This window comes from Mustela nivalis, assembly GCF_964662115.1.
Source record: "Mustela nivalis genome assembly, chromosome: 4".
In the NCBI taxonomy this organism is placed as follows: domain Eukaryota; kingdom Metazoa; phylum Chordata; class Mammalia; order Carnivora; family Mustelidae; genus Mustela; species Mustela nivalis.
Window position 1 is genome coordinate 16735240 of NC_139023.1, and position 24542 is coordinate 16759781.

Genomic DNA, 24542 nt, shown 5'->3' on the forward strand with positions numbered 1-24542 from the left:
ATGACATGACCAAAATTAAGAGCTGCTGACTTAACCAACTTTATTGTCTCAGAAACAAAATACTTTTTAAGAGATTTTATTTATTTATTTGAGAGAATGAGAGAGAACATGAGCAGAAGCAGGGGCAGAGTGAAAGGGAGAAGCAAATTGTCTACCAACCAGAGAGCCTGATGTGGGGCTCTATCCCAAGACCCCAGGATCATGACCTGAGCTGAAAGCAGACAGTTAACTTACTGAGCCATCCATGTGCTTCAGCAATAAAGTGTTTTTAATTAAGGTATGTATACTGTTTTTTCAGGTATAATGCTGTGTTACACTTAATAGACCACAATACTGTATAAACATAACTTTTATATCCCCTAAGAAACCAAAAACCCATTTGACTAACTTTATTGTGATACTTGATTTTAGTCTGGAACTGAATCTGCAGTATATCCAAGATATGCCTGTAGCCAAAGGGAACAGAAACACTAACTTGGAAAGATATCTGTACACGGTGTGTATAGCAGCATTATTTATAATAGCCAAAACATGGAAGCAAAACAACTTAAGGGTCCATCAGTGGGTTGATGAATACAGATGATGTGGTGTGTGTGTTTGTGTGTGTGTGTGTGCGTGTGCATGTCTGTGTGTATATTATTCAGTGTGGAATATTATTCAGCCAAAGAAGTGAGGAAATTCTGTCATTTGTGACAACAATGAAGGACTTATGCTAAATGAAATCAGTAAGAAAGAGAAGGACAAATACTGTATGATTTCACTTATATGTGAAATCTTAAAACACATACACATACACAAACTTATAGCAAAAGAAATCAGACTTGTGGTTACCAGAGGCAGAGGGTGGGGGGAAGGTAAATTGGAGGAAGGTGTTAAAGATACAAACTCCTAGTTACAAGATAAATAAGTACTAGAATGTAATAATCAATATAATGGCTATAGCTAACGCTCCTGTGTGTTATACAGGAAAGTTGTTATAGAGGAAATACTCTATATTTATAAATACTATATATATTTTACAGGAAAGATATGCAGGGAAGTTTTTAAGTGAATAAACCCTAAGATCTTCCATCACAAGGAAAATTTATTTCCTTTTTTTTTTCTTTTTATTGTATCTATATTGATAAATGGATGTTTGTTGAAACTACTGTGGTAACTATTTCACAATATATGTAAATCAAACCAAACTGCTGTATGCTTTGAACTTATATAATAATACATGTCAATTATTTCTCAGTAAAATTGGAAAAAAAGGAAAGATATCTAAACAACTAAACATAAATCTAAGAAAAAAAATGTATCTTCTGTCTGGCACAACTTTTTGCCTATCATTATGACCACAAATAACAAAAATAATAGGCTCAAAAATTGTCAAAAGGAAAAATTATTCCCTCCAATCAAATGAAATGTAATGGTTATATTTAGTTATATTCATATATTATACAATATTTATAAATGAGAAGTGAAATGTGATAAAAATATTTTTACAAGGGCACCTGGGTGGCTCAGTGGGTTAGGCCGCTGCCTTCAGCTCAGGTCATGATCTCAGGGTCCTGGGATTGAGTCCCGCATCGGGCTCTCTGCTCAGCAGGGAGCCTGCTTCCTCCTCTCTCTCTGCCTGCCTGCCTGCCTACTTGTGATCTCTGTCAGATAAATAAATAAATAATCTAAAATTTTTTTTTACATACAACCTATTTTAATTCAATGGCAACATATATTAAATGGCTAAGAGAAATTGTGACTCTAATCAAAGGTAAGTTTTACATACTATATGGGAATCTAATTTTCTCAACTTACATCTCTCTGAGAAGTTTACTGTCAAAATAATTGCAATCTCATCCAAGAGGTTTGGTAGGAAGCCAAAGCCAGTGACAGTGGGGGAAATTTGGACCAGGCAGCCAGGGACCTAAAATAACTAGAGTTAACCCATTGAATATGTAGCAAGCAGTGTGTTATTTGGAATCCAAAGGGGTGTGATATACTTAGAATTGATATTAGCCAATTTCAGTATTAAAAAAGAAACAGTGTATTAGCTGGGACAGCATTATAAGCAAAAGTAAACTGTGAATAAAGTCAAATATAACAGTCACTCCTCTCAATCCTTCTTTTTAGAATAGGTTTTCAGCCAGCAGCTGATTTATTATTAGATACAAGGTTAAATTTCTCCAATAGAAAAATATAGGTGAAGATACTCTTATTGGAATTCTGACTACATAGACGGTAGTTTCAAAACCATAATGATACTATAAGCCTTACTAAGATAACAAAAAATATAAATTGTACTTTGAAAATTGTTAATCATTTCACATGGTATATACATAAGCAAGGCTAACTTCAAACACTATTAAATCACCATTTAAGTATAAGAGCAATTAGAAACTACGTTCACATGACATGGTGGCTCAAGACTGATTCTCAAGACTGATAAGAAGATCTGGGCTGCTGTTTCATGTTAAAGTCTTTGGAATAGAATGGGGAAATGTGTTATCTGAGACCAAAGGTTCTACATTTTTAGTATGTATCAGAATATTTGGAAAGTTGTAATAAATGCATACTTCTGCATCTTTTCCAAAAGAATTTAAGCAAACATTCTGAAATAGGCAGTAAGTGGTTCACACTCTGAGATTTACTGTTGTAGGTAAAGATCAAAATGACTGTTTAAAGGTACTTCCTCACAGAATTTTGACTTCCTAGTCAGATTACAAGCAAAATTACAAAGGTGGCAACATGATTTAGAGAGGTACTAAAGGCAGCAATGAGCATGCTTAGTCTTAAGGTTTTACATCCTGAATTAAACAGACACAGGGAAAAAGTTTTCTACTTTTTCTGTTGTTTAAACAACCTGAGTCATTAAATCAGAAGAGCTAATTACCCTAACTCATAGATATACTAGGCTATCCAAAGAATCAAAATAACTTCAGGAAGAAAGGAAGACACAATTAAATCAAAGTTCAGAAAAACATACACAGACATACAAACCAGTAAGTAATCTGCCCTCAGAAATGCTTAATTATTTGAAAATTGTGCATTCTTTATTTATCCTTAACTGTTGAAGGCAAGAAAATGTGTATACATTCCAGAATAATATTACCCACCGTACAGCCCTAATGTGATTAATTAAGAAGTTGAAGCTTTAGAAATTGTTGAATGAATGATCTTTTCCAGATTCTTGGGTATGTGAGATCTCTCCCACATCTTATTGAATCTATAAATCTCCTTAACAGAGAGGCTATAACACCACTGATTGTAGAAAATTTGAATTGCCATTTCAAAGGAAAAAAAAATTCTTAATTTTGAGGCGTTTTAGTGATATGAAAGATTATGTATTGTCTTTAAAGGTGCTTTAAACAATCTAAATTATAAGGTCGTAGATGCTGGAACAGCAACTTCCTAGCTTTTCCTACGAGATCAAATCAGTCTGTTTGGAGCCTCTCTCAGCACTACATCTCCATCAGCAATTAGGTAAGCTACAAAGAGCTTTTACTAATTTAAAGCTACAAAGAGCTTTTACTAATTTAATATCCGTGCACATAAAGAGATTTTATATTTAATTGTTTCACAATTTATCTTAAACTATATACATTTAATGTATAATTTTACTCCATCTTAAGGAGAAATTACACTCCTTTACACTGCTTTAATACTGATCCAAATTATTCAGTGTTACTTTAGATACTCTCCTACCATCTCAAATGAAATTTAAAGTGGACAATAGTAAACATTCTAAGGATAACCTCAAATTCTCACTTAAAAAATAAAAATGACAATTTTCAGCATACTTACTTTTTTAAAAAATTTGAATCCATAATAAAGATTTTAATTCTTTTTCTGCTTTTGCAAACAAGAGAACTACAACATATGCGAAGAGAAAGATTTTCAGTTGTTAAACTGAAAGTGTTATCTCTAGGAATTGAATACATCAACCCATTGTCTTTCTCTGTGTTTTGCAGAAGTCGCAGTCAGTTTTACTGTTTCTCTTTTGAAAAATAATGTCTCTCTTTTCTCCTCAAACTGTTGCAAGATGTTTTATTTTAGTCTTTGGTTTTCAGTAGTTTTTCTATTATCAGCACATGGTATATACTGCTCTGGGAATTGCAAGTCTTCTTAAAGATGTAGATTAATTTATTTTTCAATATTGAAAAATTCTCAGCCATTATTTATTCAAATAATACTTCTGTCTTATTTAAGCCCATCTTCTGAGACTTAAAATGTACATATGTAAACCTTTGCCATAGACATACTTCACCACCATGCTTCTGCCTGTTTTTTATAATTTCTTTTTTCTGTGTTTTATTCTTATTTCTTTTTCTGATTTCTTTTCTCTAGTTGATTCTTCTCTCTTTAGGTGTTTGAAATTAATGCTAAACATAGCCATTGAGCTATTTTTGTGTTTTTTTTCAGCATTCCTAAAATTTTTCATGAGTTCTTTATTATTGTTTCCTGTTTTCCATTAAAACTCTCATTAGCTTCTCTAATAAAATTATCAATCTTTTTAATGATTTATTTATTTATTTATTTATTTATTTATTTGACAGAGAGACATCACAAGTAGGCAGAGAGGCAGGCAGAGAGAGAGAGAGGAGGAAGCAGGCTCCCCGCTGAGCAGAGAGCCCGATGCGGGACTCCATCCCAGGACCCTGAGATCTCAGGGTCTGATCTCATGACCTGAGCTGAAGGCAGCGGCCCACTGAGCCACCCAGGTGCCCCCAAAATTATCAATCTTTTATTTCAATTCCTTATCATAATATACATAGTCATTTGAAAGTATATGGCTGATGAATCTAGTTAGTTTGTTCACTGTATTTTTTTCTCCCTATTTTCTGTACTTTCTACTTAATATTGGTTATATTGTTCTGTCTTTTTTTATGTCTAGCTGATTTTGACAGGTTCCTATGAACTCCAAGTTAAAAATTACAGTTAAACTTCTAGTTTTGCTTTAATATGTAAAGAACTTGGAACTCATTACTTTCATCATTACCAAAAGAATATGTGAGCAAAATAAAAATTAACAATTTTTCTTGTTCCTTATCTCAGAAAACTGAAATTGCAGGACAAGCCACCTGTATGAAATCTGGATAGGTAGGCAAATTGAAATACTTATTGCCAAGGTCCTACCTAGAACAGAAAGTCTACCAACTAAAGTAATAAATTAGTGGGGATACTTCACTGGTCATTCTGACTAACTGCTAAGGCTGATTGTGGACTACATTGAGTGAGAAACTACTGAGACCTGCCATCTTCGAGGGACTCTCATTTTCATGGATTTAATCTTCAAAAACTCCACAAATTTCTCACTGTAAATAGCCAGAAATGATATCTCAGTGACTCTGGCAAAGGATGGGTAAAAGTGCCCAGAGAGTTTTCATTAAAATAGCTTATATTCCAAGGTGAAATACTTAGCCAGAGCCTTGTCACTTGTAAGCTAAGAACATTTCACTGAGTCCAGCATTCTCTAGCCTTCCTTTCTCATCTGAGTGGGTAGAAGAGTATGTGTGAAGATAATAGCCCAGAGGCAAGCCTGAAATACTGAGATTAAATTATAAGATATAGAACATTTCTCTTCCCACACATCTTACACCTGTTGGTGTGGTTATCAACAAGGCACCACTGTAAATAACTGTGGGTTATTACTGAAAAAGCAGGAAGAAACAATATTTGAGAAAAAAAGGTTCTTATGGAATCCCAAAGACAACAGAAGGGATGAAAATCAAGGACACTGGAGGGTTTGAAGTTTCTGACACAAACAGTTACAATAATCAATAAACACTGCCAACTCCTAGAAAGATTTACATAAAATACCATTTTAAGATCTTTAACCTCACTTCTTATTACCTGATACATTATCTATGGCCTTCAAAGTTATAAAACAAAATTATGAAAAAAAGAAAAAAATTACAGAGGATGTTATATCAGAAAAAGTATTCTGAAAAGACAAAGCAAGCATCAAAATCATACTCCTAATAAGACACAGATCATCAGACAGGAAATATAAAGTATCTATGATTAGTATGTTGAAAGTTCTCAGTTAAAAAAGAAGAGCATGTAAGAACAGACAGAAATTGCAAGTAGAAGGATAGAAACTCTGAAGTAGAAGGATGGAAATTCTAAGATAAAAATCAAAAGAAAAAAAATTCAAAAATGTCTTTGATGGGGGCACCTGGGTAGCTCAGTTGGTTAAGAGTCTGCCTTCAGCACAGGTCATGATCCTGATCTAAAAAGGATCACCTGAAGAAAACAGAGAAAAAAGAATATTATAAGGATAAAGCAAACAGAAGAAAATAAAGAGAAATTAAAATAGAAGTCAAAGAAATTGAATACAGGAAAACAATAATGTCAAAAAATGAAAAGTGGATTATTCAGAAAGGTCAAAAAAATGATAAACCTCTAGCCAGGTTAACCAATTAGAATAGAAGACAGAAATCACTAACATCAGCAATGAAAGAGGAGTCATCATTCCTAAGCCCGTGAACATTAAAAGGATAATAAAGGAATACTGTGAAAAGCTCTATGCCCATAAATTTGATAATAGATGAAACAGTCTCATATCTTCAAAGGCATAAACTACAAAATTGAATCCAAGGAGAAATAAATTATCTGAAAAAGCCTGTATCTGTTAAAGAATTTGAATTTATAATTAACCACCTTTCAAAAAAGATTTTAAAAGGTCCAAGTGGTCTCACTAGTGAATTCTACCAAAATTATTGAATGAAGAAATGTTATTGTTTTCCACAATCTCTTCCAGAAAATAAAGGATAAGGAAACAGTTTTAAACTCATTCTTTAAGGCAAGCATTACCCTAATACTAATAATATACAAAGATAATATAAGTAAGGAAACCTATAGATGAATATTTCTCATAATCAGTGGTGGAAAAATGTCAACAAAACATTAACAAATTGAACAAACAATGTATAAAAATAGCTATTCACGATAAAAAAGGGGAGTTTATTGCAGGTGAACAAGACTGATATAACATTGTAAAATCAATCACACTGCATAAGCATCGCAAAGTAGAAAAATAATATGATCATCTCAATTGATGCAGAAAATAATTTGGTAAAATACAACATGCATTCACGACAAAAATTCAGAAACTAAAAATAGTTTGGAATATCCTCAACTTGTTAAAGGACATCTACAAAAAAATATGATGAAAAAACTAGATGATTTCTCTTCCAGACTAGGTAAAATGTTGACTCAGAACTCCAAACCAACATTAAGAAAAGTAAATATATATTATTTTGATTGGAAAGGAGGAATAAAATTGTCACTGTTTGAAGATGATATTATTATATTTGTAGAAAACCCTAAAGGGTCAACAATAGAACTCCCTGAATTATTAGATGAGTATAGCTAGGTCTCAGGGTATAAATGTAAATTGTTATATATATAATTATATGTAATAGTTATTTACACTATATACATATAAATTATACATATGTAAATTGTTTGCCTATACACCATCAATAAACAACAGTAATTTAAAAATAAAAGATAAAAAAATATTACGTACAGGGGCACCTTGGTGGCTCAGTGGGTTAAAGCCTCTGCCTTCAGCTCAGGTCATAATCCTGGGATCCTGGGATCCAGTCCCACATTGGGCTTTCTGCTCAGTGGGGAGCCTGCTTCCTCCTCTCTCTCTGCCTGCCTCTCTGCCTACTTGTGATCTCTGTCTGTCAAATAAATAAATAAAATCTTTAAAAAAATCGTATACATTAGCATCAAAAATAAAATTTGTAAATAATATTCTAGCAAAATATGTATAGGATCTATATGAGGAAAACTACAAAATCCTGAGGAGATAAATTACAGAAAATATAAGTGAATGGAGAGCTATTTTGTGGTCATGGACAAAAAAGATGTCAATTCTTTCCAATTTGTTCAATAGATCCAATGCATATAAAATAACAGACATGAAGATCAATGGAAAACAATAGAGAGCCTAGACAGAGACCTAAACAAATATACTCACCTGATCTTTGAAAAATGAGGACAGATAACTCCATTGAGGAGGAATAGACTTTTTAAGAAAGAGTGGTGGAAAATGTGGGTGTCAATATTCATACACAAAAGAGAAATAAAATCAAACCCTAGAGACAGACCTTACACCATACACAAAAAAATAATTCAAAATGGATCATGGACCAATGTAAAACCCTAAATTATAAATTTTCTAGAGGAAAGCTTACAAAAATCTAGTTCACCTCTGGTTTTGTCTTGAGTTATTACATACAACATCAAAAGCATCATTGATAAAAGAAAGAAAAAATGAAATGGGGCTTGATTTAAATTAAAAACTTTTGTTACACAAAAATACTGTTGGAAAGTGAAAACCCAATTCACAGACTGGGAGGAAATATTTACAAAACACATATCTAATTCAAAATATACAGAAGACACTTAAAGCTTAACAACGGGAAAACACACAGCCTAATTAAAAAAATTGGCAAAAGATCTGAACAGATGTCTCACAAAAGAGGATATAGAGATGGGAATAAACATGAAATGATGTCCCACATAATCTATCATTAAAGGATTGCAAATTAAAATAACAATGAATATCACTATACATGTTGTAGAATAGCTAGAACTAAAAAAAAAAAAAAATCTGACAGTAACAACTTTTGGCAAAGATGCACAGCATCAGAAACAATCATTCATTTTTTATTAGAATGCAAAATGGTATAGCCATTTTGGAACAGTACTAGTTTCTAGTAAAGGTAAACATAGTTATAGCTTATGATCTAGCAATCATGATCTAAAATACTGATTTCACTGATTTGAAAACCCATATCCACACAAAAACCTGCATGTGAATTTTTATAACATATATATTCATATGGCCCCAAAATAGATGCAGCCAAAAATGTCCTCCAACTGTTGAATGAATGAATAAGTTGTGATATATACATACAATGTAATAGTATTTAACAATACAACAAAATGAGTCATCCAGCAACAAAAAGTCATGAAAGACACAAATGTATATGCTTAGTGAAAGAACCCAGTCTGAAAAGGCAGCATTCTCTATGAATCAGCTATATGACATTCAAGAAAAGTTGAAACTATAGTGATGATAAAAAGATTAGTTGCTTGAAGTTTGGAGGAGTTGGGGGGAAGGTTTACTGGTTGAAGCACAGGGAATTTGGGGGAGTAGCAAAACAATTCTGTATGATAGTATACTTATGGATACATGATAATATTTCTTTGTCAAAACCCATGAACGAAGAAAAACATGCATATGTATTAAACTGTTGTGTACACACATCCATAAGTACTTCTGTATATAGCTGCACATGCACACACACACATTAAGCTAAACACGAGATCACACTGATGTCTCAAACTCTATTACCAGATAGATCATTCCAGAATCCTCCCCTTGCTTATCTGTAATTCTACATCCCAACATTGAGAAACCTAACTCTAATCATCTGCCACTCATTAACTTCAATGTTCATATATATATATATATATATATATATATATATATATATATGCAGCAGTATCAGAATCCTAGCATTATTACACCCATGGGAAACAACTTTATAAACTAAGGAATGTGCTCATCCAGTTTCTTTTGCCTTAGTCTTACATTACTAACATAGGAATTTCAATGTTACAACTTCCCCTCTCAACTTCTTCATGGAGATTGTTTCATACACATATAATATAATTCAATTGTTTTGTCATGAACTACGTTTGTACACATGAAGATTCTCTTCTCTGTAAAATAAATAAGTCTTTATGAAAATGAAGATATTGGTTGCATAAGGGAATTCTTACCTTCTGTTGTCACCTTCGAATATCAGTTTTAATCATTTAAAATATATAAGTGTAATGAAAGTTTCTGGAAAGATACCCTAGTAGAATTCCTTTGTAGGTCATTGGTTTTATAATAAATGCATAATTTGAGCCTGATGTAAAAATGCAAATTAATTTATTTTTATTAAAAACAGTGATGGTAATATCTTAGGTTCACTTGACAACACAATTTTTAAACAAATTTAGTGATCTAATGTTATAAATAAAAACAAATCAAATTTTATTCTGTAATTAAAACTTACTCCAGTGAAGATGTAATTCTTCATAAAAATGAGAAAACTATCTCATTTCCCCAATTTTTCTGAGAGCAACATTTAAAACATTTTAAAACAGAATCATCTTCAGAATAAGCTTCCACAATTTCATAAATTATAAGCTTAAAGAATATACTTCTATAAGAAAGTCAGTAATTTCATGTAAATTAATGAAACTTAAATTTTCATTTAAAGTATCAATTCCAAGGCATTTGATTTAAACACATTGTTCACAGTTTTTTTCCTACAAATTAAAGATTCTAAAGTGAATGCATTAATGGACTAAAACTCATATTACTTAAACATTTTTACATCAGAATCTAATGATTTGAAGAGATGATATTTTAACGATGCTCAATTATTTTTCCTTCATGTTGAGCCTCATGACATATAATCAATTTTTTCTGTGTACCCTAAAAAATTAATAATATTCTCTAGTTCCCTCAATAATTCTGTTAATCTCTAAGAGGAAAACACAGAATCAGATATTTAATATATATATTAAAATATATATTTAATGTATATAATATATATTATATATTTACATATATGTGCAGTTACTAAAATTTCTGACACACTAAGATCCTTATTCAGATGTTCCTTGTCATAGCTTTTCATGGATGCTAAAAATACATTATTTCTGGAATTTATTAAGTTTATGATTTAATTTTTCTAAAAAAAACCTCTACCTTTCTTAAATAAGGAGTGGACGGAAGGGGTGAGGAAGGAAGGAAGAAAGAGATGAAGGCAGGAGGGAAGGAATGAGGGAAGGAAGGAAGGAAGGAAAGAAGGAGAAAGGGAAGGAGGGAAGGTAGGAAGAAGAGAAGGAGAGAGGGAGGCAAGGGAGGGAGAAGGAAGTCCCATCACCATGGCTTGTCCTTTGGGATGTTCTCATTTACCATTTACTCCTTAGATATAACTGAAGCAGAACTGTATGGTATAAATTACTAGGAGGCATATATAACTTTTGCATACTGTTTCCTGTTAATAAAAATTTGGTAATCTAACAGTTATTTTTGGCTTTTTCTACAGAAACTCATGTTTTCTTAGGAAACAGATTTTTCTCTGCAACTCTGTAGGCTTGTAGAAACTTTGCTTCCAGTCTGTTCCATGTATCAGTGACCGCTCTCCATGTTCTTTTATATGAATCATTTTTGCATTTACCTATGTCTTTTCCCACTACTTCGGACACCTTTGTGTGGTCCTCCCACACGGACCCTGATCCTGACCATGTGACATTCTTTGGCCAATGAGGAATTAGCAAGTGTATTACAGAGGCTTGGCAAACGCATACATACACATTGGACTTGATTTTTTGGCATGTATGTTTTTAGAATACAGTTTTGATGAAGAAAGGAGACTCGGACTAGACTTTTCAATGATGAGAGGCCATATGGATAAAGATCCTGGGGTGGGTGCGGAGGAAGAGGACTTTTTGGATATTCTAGTTTCAGCCAGCTTTATGCAGCAATATGAGTGATTTCTCTTTCCCTTGAAGAAAAATAGCTCAGATAATCCCAGACAACCAATAGAATCATGAGTAATAATAAATCATTGTTATTTTCTAAGTTAGTTTCTTAGGTTTGGAGTGGCTTGTAACACAGGAAATAAATGCTGTACTTCTCTTCCTTTGTCATATTAAAGACCTTAGCTTGAGGACCTCTGAAATAATGTGGTTGGAAAAAGGTGAGTGAGAGACATCATCCTAATCTCCCATTTTTTGGATCCTGGTGAGTTGGACTTTCCAAATCTTTGAGTCCTTTGATCTCTAGATTCTATCCTCTTTCGTCTCTCTTTGCAAATTGCTGCATTATGGATTTTGCTTGTGTGCAAAAGTTTACTAAATACCATCCTTGGTTGTGTCTTGCGTCTCCCTCGGAGCTCGAGTGGTTGAATTATCTTTCTAGTTCTTGTAAGTAAGTTTTTCCACTTGCAATTTCTGCTTCTTTTTTTTTTTTTTTCCCTGCTCTTAAATAACTATGCCAGTAGAACATATTTTATATTATTGATGGGCAGTTTCCATTCCAACATGTTCATCTGCTCTAACTAAAAGACCCAAAATACACTAACTCAATAAAATGGAATTTTACTTTTCTGATAATAGAATGTGTCTGTTCCGTGTTAGCATTCAGAAAGATAGTTTCCCCTTGTTTTCTCGTTTCTGATGGTTCGTTTTATTTGTTCATTGTTTTATGGTCAGCTCATAAAGCAATATCATTATCTGCATTATTGAAGCTAGTTCACATTCACAATTGTACCACAGCTTAAGGACAGAAGGAGGCCTCGCAGAAGTCATGGCTTATCCCTAAGTATCTGCTCTTGGAAGTTCTACATACCACTTTTGTTTGTCTTCCACTGGAGATAACATGGCCACTTGGCTTTATGAAAAACTCTCTCCTTAATCAAACTTTAGTAAGGTTACTTGAATCTCTTTCTCAGTCTAAGCCTTGCTCTTGGCCTCTGTCTAGTCTTCAAGCGAGTCTTCGCAAAAATCTTGCTAAGTCAGTTTAGTGAGGAAACACGGCCCCCATATTTAAACACCTTTGATATCCAAAATCAGGTTTTTCATCCCCTACTTTTTTTTTTTTAATCCCCCACTTTTGATATCAAAGTCCTTGGCCTGTCTTTACCAAGAATCCTGTTAGGTCAGTTTAGCAATAATCTTCCTTCCTTTGATGTCTTCTCAGTAACTTTCCCTCTACTGACCCCCTCATCCTGTCTCTTGGTTATAAATCCCCACTTGTCCTCATATTTGGAGTTGAGTTTGATCTTTCTTCCCTACTGTAATGTTCTTACTGCAGTAGCCTTGAATAATGTCCTCCTTATCTATTTCAATAAATTTCGGAATAATTTTTCTTTAACAGTTTCACATAACTGAAGGGGAGATTCTAAAATATAATAACCATGTGACTGGTACTTCTAGTTATATGAGTGATGGGGAGAAATAATTTTGGTGGAGAGATGGATGTCTCTGCTACATGAGGAATGGATGCAATAAAAATTCGTACTGGCCCAAATGTCACAATATTAGCATAAGTGTCGAAATGAAATAGGAATATTTCTACCCTACTGCAAGTATTTACTTCTCATTTTGGAGAAATTATAAGCAAATCACTTTGTTTAAAGTAGTTTACTAGAATTCCATGGAATCTATTTACAAGTTTTGCTTTACAAAATAATTATTATATAAAACTTATACTAAGTTATATACAATGTAAAAAAGACATGGGGAAAATAAAGTGATACCCTTTTGAAGTACAAATATGTATTAAATAAGTTATTAAGTTGGTCACAGATCTATTGGTTTTCCACAATTATATATATATATATATATATATATATATATATATATATATATGTATATATATAGAGAGAGTTTATATATATACATAGCGAGAGACAGAGAAAGAGTTTATATATAAATAGAGTTTATCTATATATAAAGAGAAATTATATATATTTATATAGAGTTTATAGATATATATAGAGAGAGTTTATATATATATATATATATATATATATATACACACACACACATATAAAGAGAGAGATTATATATAGAGAGAGGGAGAGAGAAGGAAAGAGAAAGAGGTAAACATTTTAAAATTGGTAAATATTTAAGTAACTTTAAAGGATAAATGGAGATGAGAACTTTAATATGAAGAAAACTGCATATGGCTGTTAAAGCAATATTACAAGTTTAATTCATATTCAAATATTTTATCTTTAATAACTCCAAAACTAAGAGAAACTGACTTGAACAGATGTTATCTTAGTATGATTCCATTTTTTAAAGAACACCATGTTGAGCTACCACCAGCTTAAAACTGAAGGAGAAGAATAATGAGTGAGGTTTATTAAGTCCCAGAAGATGCTCAAAGCTGATTTATCATGTGGCTTGCCTTGGCACTTCAAATAAGATGGTTAAAATAAATGTTTCATGCTAGTGGAAAACACCAAAAAGCAAACAATATAGTATTCCTTTGCCTGAATACAAAGGAGTCTCTTTCTGAATTCAGTTCTAGGTCAAAATAGGGGAAACCGATATACATTATAAAATAAAACTAAAAACTTTCATTCACAATTTCTGTGACAATTATGACGTTGTGTGTTATATTAATTAAAAATGTAGGGGCACCTGGGTGACTCAGGGGGTTAAAGCCTCTGCCTTTGACTCAGGTCATGATCCCAGGGTCCTGGGATCGAGGCCTGCATCAGGCTCTCTGCTCAGCTGGAAGCCTGCTTCCCTTCCTCTCTCTCTGCCTGCCTCTCTGCCTACTTGTGATCTCTGTCTGTCAAATAAATAAATAAATAAATCTTTTTTAAAAAAATGTATTTTATACTTTTAAGAATTTTTTTTTTTTTTTAACCTGCAGTCATTCAGAGTCCTTGCCTTGCTACGGACTCCCCTCCTGAAATCCCTATAATGGTAATACAACCACTGAAAATAAATGCATTTTACATTGGCTGAAAGCACAGGTCTTGAAGTAGGATCACCTTGTTTGCATTTCAGCTCTCTCATTTTTAGGTGTGTGACCTTGGACAAGGTACTTAATCTTGCTCTTCCTTAGTTTCTTCATCTGTAAGTGGGGATCATAGCATTTACATCATAGATTGTTGTCATAAAGATATACGTTTGAAATCTATTATCTGTCTACCTATCTATTTATCATCTATCTATCATTTATGTAGAACAGTGTCTGGTATGTAGTAATACCTGTTAGCTAGTTTTATTTATTTAGCACATATATTTTGCAATTCTCTTCTTTGTCAGGGCATTAGGATGGGTGGTGAGTGTACCACAGTGTACAAACATAAAGCCCCTTCACTCATGGAGCTTTGGGGCTAGTGGAGAAGCTTAACACCAAACAAGTAATTGAAAGGATGTTGCTGTGGAATGCTATGGTCCTATATTGTTGGGGGTGGAGGTGGACATAGGGTGGGGAAGGTGAATAAGCTCGTCTTGTGTTAAGTCCAGAGAAAGCCTCTTTGATAAAGGACTTCATAATTTGAAAGCTAATCGAGTGGCCAAGTGAAATGGAAAAGAAAATTATTCTCTTAGGAGTAAAATATAAGTAAAGAGAGATCACATTTTATAAAGAGCAAAAGAATATGCTCCTTAACAGCTGAAACAAAAAAGTAAGCATGTATGAGCTCAGAATGACGCTGGGAGAGAAGCATGCCAGCTGTTTAGCCAACAAAAAACATCATATTTCATGTTGTCATTCTCATTGCATCATTTTGTCGGAGGGCAGATCAAATTCGTAGATCTGTGGCACCATGGGGGAGCATGTTTTAAGAGTGTCCCAATTTGTAACGAATCTGTGATGTGACCTCGGGTAAACCATCAACTTCTTTAAATATTTGCATTTAGAGCACACAAATGAGAAAGTTAGTTAAAAACGCCTTTTAGGTTAACCCCAAAGAAACAGATAACAGTAGTTACCTCTGACTGGGTAGGAAAAGAGAAGTTTAATAATCTTTTCTCCCCATCTGCCTTTCAGAAACTTTTGATATTTGTAACATGTACATGTATTACCTACTCAAGATAAATAGGCATATAATTTTAAAACATTCACAAACTAATTTCTACTATGTGTAAAACTTGAACCACTTTTACCTATCCCTAAGAAACAGCCATTTTTTTAACAAGCAAATTTTATTGCTTTTGGGAAAATACTCAATTTCCCTTCAAGCAGCCTTTCTCATTTCTCTTCGTCCCTTTCTCCCTTTTTCTAATATCAACATTCTTCCAGGTCTAGATAACATCCGAGTTGTAGAAATACTACTATATTGATAAACAATTTTATAACTTTATATCTTTTTATTTTCATGGTTTATAAGTATTTCCTTGTCAAGATTTGTGAATATTTTTGTGTATGCTTATGTGTTTGTTTATCTAGGAGCATCATTAACATTTCTTTCTTTTTTTTTTAATTAAGAAATATTTTAATGTGATTGAAAAAGTACTGTTCTTTTTAAAAAAATTCTGCTAGTATATGATGGCTTGTGTGATTTTATAGTAATATACTCTATTCTTATTTTAAAAAATCTCCTATCTGTCATGGCTCATCTTTTTATTTTATTTTATTTTATTTTATTTATTTTTTTAAATTTTTTATTTTTTATAAACATATATTTTTATCCCCAGGGGTACAGGTCTGTGAATCACCAGGTTTACATACTTCACAGCACTCACCAAAGCACACACCCTCCCAAATGTCCATAATCCCACCCTCTTCTCCCAAACCCCCTCCCCCCAGCAACCCTCAGTTTGTTTTGTGAGATTAAGAGTCACTTATGGTTTGTCTCCCTCCCAATCCCATCTTGTTTCATTGATTCTTCTTCTACCCACTTAAGCCCCCATGTTGCATCACCACTTCCTCATATCAGGGAGATCATATGATAGTTGTCTTTCTCTGCTTATTTCGCTAAGCATGATACGCTCTAGTTCCATCCATGTTGCAAATGGCAAGATTTCATTTATTTTGATGGCTGCATAGTATTCCATTGTGTATATACACCACATCTTCTTGATCTATTCATCTGTTGATGGACATCTAGGTTCTTTCCATAGTTTGGCTATTGTGGACATTGCTGCTATAAACATTCGGGTGCACATGCTCCTTTGGATCGCTACGTTTGTATCTTTAGGGTAAATACCCAGTAGTGCAATTGCTGGGTGCATCGTTAACATTTCTAAAGGAACTAGAAAAACAGATTTAAGATTTACTGTTTTATCCGATAATGTCATAGGTAGTATTTTAGATTTCAGAGTAAATATATTACTGTCTCCTATCTGTTCTCAAATTCCTTAAACATTACAGGTGTTATATTTACCTCTTAACTCATTGTCATGTAGAAAAAAATTATATACCTTTAATTTTTTCTTGGGAATATCTCATTAAAAAGATTTTTTACATATTAATCTGAAAGTTAATAATTATCTTCATGAAACTTTATATTATCATTAAAATTTACATTAATAAAAAGGAGTATTACAAAATTTGATTTAATATCTTTAATAATATGAAATAATATATTCATTGTAGAGTTAAGGTAAGCATTAATCTTAAACATTTATCACACATTGTTAATATCAAAATAGATTTATGAATACTAAGTGACATTTACTACTGAAAGTGAGATTAAAATCACCTATTCAAAATCAAAACCCTATTTTTAATGAATCCAGTTGCCAGACCATATTGTTAAGTTTGAAGTATGTTATTAATTCATCTCTTTAATACATCGGCAGATATAGAAACTTTCTGAAATTTAATTTCCAATTATAAATCATGAATATACCTACTGAAAAACAAGAACCCAAATAAGAAATAACTTGTATTTGAATAGACGTCCTGTGTTAGTTGGACCTCTCTTCATCACTGATGTGATTCAGGACACCAGCAATAGTGCTGGCCGAATGGAATCAGCTTCATCCCAAGGTGAGAAGAAGGAACAAGAAACTCTACTGCTATTGGCTTTCAGAGTTGGAACCATAATGATTGCTGCTTTCTCTACAGCATTACTGTACAGACACTAAAGAAATTAAGTTGAGGGGTACCTGGGTGCTCAGGTCATGATCCTAGGGTCTTGGGGATAGAGCCCCACATTGAGCTCCCTGAGGGAGAGGGAAAAGAGCTTGCTTCTCCCTCTCCCTCTGGCTGCATCTCTTCCTGCTTGTCCCCTCTATCTCTCTGCGTCAAATAAATAAATAAAATCTTAAAAAAAAAAAGAAATTTAGTTGAAATAGTTTTATCAATATCCTAATAAATTGATATATATAAAACAAAATTATGCACACTGAGCTTTCTGTCTTCAATTTGGAGTTGTGACTTGAGACAAATTCAACTTATCCCTTTTGGTCCAGTCCCTCCTCTGCAAAATGAATGCAATAACCACAAACCCAAGGAGTTATTCGATGAAGTGGAGGTGAAAGAGCTTTGTACACTCCACAGTAATTACAAAAATGCATGTTACCATCCCAAACCAAAATGCTCTCTGCAGGTAGTCCGAGTTTGGTGTCAGATCTCTTTTGTATTTATCCTTCTCTAAACAAAATCTATTTTTTAAAAAAATGGTCCTTCCGTGTAGCTGAACTTAATCTTGGATTTTCACTTCTGTTCTTCCCTACTCAGTACTGCCAATCATTAACACTTTCTCGGCCCTCGGCCCTGGTACACCTGGGCCTGTACAGTGGTATCAGGGCAGGAGGGCCTCCAAGGCAGGAGGAGGGGCAACAAAGGGAATCCCAAGAGCGTGTTGGTTCACAAGGGACAAAGGGAGTTTACCTTGCCACAGTCCTGTTAAAAACAAAACAAACAAAAAAACCAAAACAAAACAAACAGAGATACAGACAGAGATAGATAAAGACAGAGAGGGAGACAGAGAGAGAGAGAATAAAATCATGCTCTGAGGCTTCTTCAGGAAAAAGTCTTAAGGAACACCAGGCACTGATAGTCTCCTGAGATGAATTTGAGACACTTCATAGCTGCCTGGAGGAACAGCCCTGAAGACAATGGAACTGTGGCTTCTGGCTGCTGCAGCCTTGGGCTTTGGCAAAAATTGGTCTTGGGGTTCTGCTCCAGAATCTCCTTCCTGTCCCCAGCCTTTGGTTGCCTGAAAGGTTAGAGATTTGCAGCGTATACATGCACAATTCACTTTTTAGGCTAGCCTTTGGCATTCCTGCCCTGCACAAACTTTGGGCCAGAGCCTGTTTCCCACACCTGGCTAGAACCTGGGGAGGGGCACTGCTGTCATGGTGACCTTGAGTGTGATAGAGGGGATTCATCAGGATGGGGATTTGTTTGCTAAGTGACGTGAGGCAGACTTCTTACAGTGGAGTCTGAGACAAGGACCCTAGGGAACAAGGGCTTGTAGATGTTTCTTCCCCCAGAACATCCTGCTGGTGGTAGAACATCTGAGATCCTGAGATATCAGGCTTCCTCCCCGGGGGAGAGAGAAAGGGGGTGGAATCCAGATTAAGTCTTATCATGGATTGAATTGTGTTCCTCACAAAAATTTATGTTGAAGTTGTACCCTAACTCCTAGTACCTTTGGAAACAAGGTCATTGCAGATGTAATCAGCTAAGATGCAATCATGCTAGAGTAGGGTGGTCTACAAATCCACTATGACTTGTGTTCTTTGAAGAGAACATAATGTGAAGAGACAGAGATACAGGGAGAAGACAGTCACTTTTGTGAAGATGTCTGCCACAAGACAAGGAAATCTTGCAAAGAAGTGTCCAGAGGCTTCCGAGGAAGCATGGCTGTGCCAACAACTGATTTCATAGTCCTAGCCTGTGGAACTATAACAGAAAAATGTCTGTCATTTTGAGTGACCCAGTTTGTGATACTTTATACAGGTACTCCTTTCTATTTCACATTACAGTGTTTTTCCCCCTCTTAGCACTGATCATGTATAATTATATTCTTTTCATCTTTTTTCCAGTCTTTCACATTAATCTGTGACATTTCTCAGGGGAAGTTCCATGCTTATTTTGGGAGTATTTTAACTCCTTTCTACCATAGTACCTCACATTTTATTAAGTAAATTTTTAAAATTTTTTGTGTAATTTTTTTCAACTAAATGAATACATTTGAAATTTAAGTAACTTATATATGAAGTTTGTATCTCATGAAAGGTAATTTTTGAAATATAATTAGAAAAAATTAATACATGATGCCCTGCTTTATATTACTATTTTTTAAAATAAGCATTTACAAAAATCTACTATTTATTATTTAACTGAAAAAAAGTTTCTTATATTTTATAAAAGATTAGACTATTTTAATCACAAATCAATTTTTCCTCATCCTGTTGAAATACAATATACATACCATAAAATTAGCTCGTTTTGCATGTACAACTTCGTTTTTTTTTTTTTTTTTTTTATACTCTCAGAGCTTTGGAACTATCTTCACTGTCTAATTTTAGAACATTTACACCATTTCCAAAAGATATCTCACACCTGTTAGCAGTCATTTTCCATTTCCTATATCTCAGTTCCTGGTTACCACTTCTGTACTTTAAAAAAATTTATCTATTCTGTATATTTCATACAAATAAAATTTTGTGTGTCCTTTTTTATCTGGTTTCTTTCACTTAGCATAAGGTTTTCAACGTTTATACATATTGTAGCATATATTGGTACTTTATTCCTTTTTATTGATAATATTACATTGAATGCATATCCACTGTCTGTTGACCTATGCACTTATTAATAGATATATGAATTATAGCTACTTTTAGCTTTATTAATAATGCTACTCTGGACATCCATGCATAAGGAGATATATATTTTTTTTCCCCCAATTTTCTTGAGTACATTCCTAGAAAAGAATTTGATGGTTATTAGGTAACTTATGTTTAACCTTTTGAGGAACTGTCAAACTATTTTCCAAAGCAGCTATACCATTTTACTTTTCTACCAGTAATGTATGGGAGTTCAAAATTCTCTACATCCTAGTGAGCACTTGTTATTGTACACTTGACTGTATCTAACTCATAAAGTGTTCTATCATTGTGGTTTTAATTTGAATTTCCTTAACGACTAATGATGTTGAACATTTTTCTTCTGCTTATTGACCACTTTTATATCTCTTTTAGAAACAATATTCAAATTCTTTTTCATTGTTTTAATGGAATCATACATTTACATTGTTTAGTTGAAAGAGTTCTTTATATACTTTGAATATATTCTGATGGCCCCTTATCAGATACGAAGTTTGCAAATTTTTTTCTCATATTGTTGTTGCATCTTCATTTGATTGATAGTGTCTGTTATGAACTGAATATTTGTGTTCTCCTAAAATTCATATGTTGAATTCAATCCCAACATGATGGTATTGGGAAGTGGGGCCTTTGGGAAGTAATTAGGTCGAGAGTAGAGCCTTCATGAATAAGATCAATGCCTTTCTAAGAAAAATTCAAAGCAATATCTTATTCTCTTTCTATCATGTGAGTCATAAGAAGTTCCTCTGTAAACTATGAGGAGAGCATTCACCAAGAATTAATCCTTGCCAGCACCCTGATTTCAGAATTCTAGCCTTCAGAAACCACCCAGTCTATGGAAATTTGTTATAGTAGATCAAATTGACTAACATAGTGTCAGCTGATTCATATTTAATTTTGATGATGATTAGTTTATCTTTTTTTCTCTTTTGATGCTGCTTCTTTTGCATTTATATGCAAGAAACCATTGCCTCATTCAAGTTCAGAAAGATTTATAACTATGTTTTCTTCAAATAGTTTTAAGCCTTTAACTTCTACATTTAGATTTTTCTGAGTTGATTTTTGAATATGGTGTGAGGAAGGAGTCAAATTTTTTTTCCATATCAATATTCATTTTTTCCAATAGTCAGTCTTGCAATCCAATTTACAGTTTTTGAGAACTGAATATCTAATGAAAAAAAAACTGTATTTGCATTTATGCTTCTTTCACTGGAAACAATCTTAAATATGCATAAACATGTTATATATATACAAATCATAAATTTATGTTATATTCTTTTCCTATAATTGAATTTAGAGAACGAGCATCCATAGTAAAATTCTAAGCAAAACAAAAAGGATTCTGGAAACAAAACTCCATGGAGATCAATCTTATACAATTTAAAATCTGAATGCAAATTTTTCTGAGGTTCTTTCTAATGAAATATGTACCAATTGTTTTTAAGAAATAGAGGAGAGGCAAAACAAGGATGTAATGTTGATGTTGTGATTAAAAATTACTTTGTAAAAATTATATAAAACACTGATCTACTAAGAACAACATCAGTTAAAGGCTTTTAAGAATTGGAAGTACATAATATAATTATTTTTCTGACTTATTTTGTTTTCATAATTTCAATGCCTTTGAAACATAAGTGTATCATTATTTTCATTAAATTCACATATGTAGAAGGCATACAACTAAAAAAAAAAGTATTTCAACAACACTTCTCAAATGATTACACTGGGGGAACACCTGGGTGGCTCAGTGGGTTAAGCTGTAGTCTTCAGCTCAGGTCATGATCCTAGGGTCCTGGGGTGGAATCCCACATCAGGCTTCTTGCTCAGCTGGGGAGTCTGCTTCTCCCTCTGACTGCTGCTCCTCCTCATTTTGCATTCTCTCTCTGGCAAATAAATAAAATCTAAAAAAATTTTTTTAAAAATTACACTGGGATAGAAACAATATCTGATTTACAAATTTGGAATTGAAGTTGAAACAAATAAATCAAAGCATATCAACAACACATTCCAGAGTGAAGAATAAAAGAGAGTGTTGTAAGTATAGTTTTTAGGGTGGATAAGCATAACTTGGTTGCTGAACTACTTAATGATTTGATTGTTTACCAAACCTTAAATATTCCATAGACTATCTCTGGGCTTTTCCAGGCATCTTAAAGAAAAAAAAAGATTCCAAATATACCTGGTGCTGTATGTGATGCTTTCTAGATTTTCCCTTAATCAACTTGGCATTTAACATCTGTATGCTTTAAAAGAGAAACTGAGAACTAAATTTTTATAAGAATTAACATAATACAATTGAATGAATACTAGCTAGTTCTTAGATAATTTAAATCTTCAAAACTGCTGTGCTTTAGAAAATAGTGTATTATAAATAATAGCAATATGAAACAACACCTTTAGGAATGTTTATGTGCATGAAATGCATTTAAATTGCTACTCACTTTCCTCCTCTTAACTTCTTATTGTCCTCCAAATATACCAAATATATGATAAACATTATCTCCAGAATATCAATTATACTAAAAAAAAAAATCTCTAGGTTGAATGGTTATTTAGTTAATCTTTCAATTCATTATCAACTTTGGTAATATCTAGGTTATGTTATTTCAATCTCTTGTTCAATGAAAAATGATAGAGTCTGGCTAACAATAATTATTTTGATAGGGATTGAAGATGTATTTGTCGAAGTAAAATACATCCTCGCAAAAGCTCATTTTTGATAAGGGGCTGTGATATAAGCTTTATTCAACAAAAGCCCCAATTTGACTATGTGAGGCATTCCCTAGTGGAAGAGCAGATTAATCCCATTAAATCTTTTAGGAAACTAAAATGATTTTAAGCTATTTCATAGAGTAATTTGTCCTTACTTAAGATACATGCTTTTTATACACATTAAAATTCTTAATCTCTAGTATTATTAAAAAATATGTCATTCTTCACTTGTGCTTCTGTTGCAAAATTTCTTTTCTTCAAAGCCTGCAGTTCTTGGTCACTCTGCTTTGAAGAATAAAGAGGTAGACCAGAGGAAGATTGGTGGGCAGCAAAGCAAAGTTTATTAAGCAATAGTGAAGTTTATTGAGATATAGTACACAGCTAACAAAAAGGGAAGGGATCCGAAAGAGTTGCCATGGGTGTTACTAAGTCTAGAAATCTTTATGGGCTTGTTGGCAGGCTGTTTTCATCTGATTAACCTTCATGTTCATCTACCTATCAGGTAGTTGTTCACATGGCAAACAGTGAAGGGCTCCTTCCATCGTGGTATAGAATTGTTTTCTTTTTAAGGGTAGTTTCCTCTTAGAATGAGGGTCCCTTGCCCCTGCCTGCCTTTCTTCCAACCATCTTCCATTACTGTGTTATCCCCTCCTCATACAATTGTGAATTAAAATTATATAATATAAATGGAAAGTAATAGTAATGTTAACAGTATCTATCTCTGTGCTACATAATTTACATTTACTGATACAAAATTCAGAATTTTGAAATCTAAATTTAAAGAAAATTATACCTTAAAAGCATTTCAAGAAAATATAGGAAAGTATTTGGTGAATCATCATTTAGTCTTAATAAAATAAGAAAATATACTAATTATATGTTATAAACAATAAAACCACAATAAACTGAAATATTTGTGGGTTTTTTTTTTTAAGATTTTATTTATTTGAGAGGGAGAGAGAGAAAGAGTGAGTATGAGCAGGGGGGAGAGGCAGAGGGAGAAGGAGAAACAGACTTCCTGCTGAGCAGGGAACCTTATGAGGGACTCAATCCCAGGACCCTGAGATCCTGATCTGAGCAGAAGGCAGACACTTAACTGATTGAGCCACCCAAGCTCCCCTTTAGGCTGAAATATTTGTATCAAATGGAATATGTAGAACAGGCTCTATTGTAATCAATTCCAAAGTCCTACTAAAATCTTTATACAAATATAACACAGAAAATTAAAAAAAAAATCTAATACAACTGACAGTCTAAGACTGATAAAGACAATGAATCTATGGATAATTTTCACAAGCTATAAAATTCAAAGACAAGGACTAAAACAGAGACTCTGGCTACCAATGTTAACATTCACTGAACAAGCATGAAGTGGTATGGCACAGTAACAGAATAAAATATTCGGTCAGTCATAAGAGTGTACACCAAACAGAATAAAGAATAAAGAAGCCATCTTTCTCCAACATGGGTTCTATATTTTTATTTGAAAAGTGTAGTACTTTTTAAGTTAATAT

At 33.2% G+C, this 24542-nt stretch overlaps 1 protein-coding gene across 1 annotated transcript in view; it reads right to left on the bottom strand.

Moving 5' to 3' along the window:
- Positions 1–22017: 22017 nt before the first annotated feature.
- Positions 22018–24542, bottom strand: part of LOC309863791 (uncharacterized protein) — a 171687-nt gene continuing 169162 nt past the window's right edge. The window contains exon 6 of the mRNA XM_082728968.1: positions 22018–22217. Within this exon, the coding sequence (XP_082585094.1) occupies positions 22127–22217 (91 nt within the window). The 3' untranslated portion in view covers positions 22018–22126. The remainder of the gene's footprint in view (positions 22218–24542) is intronic.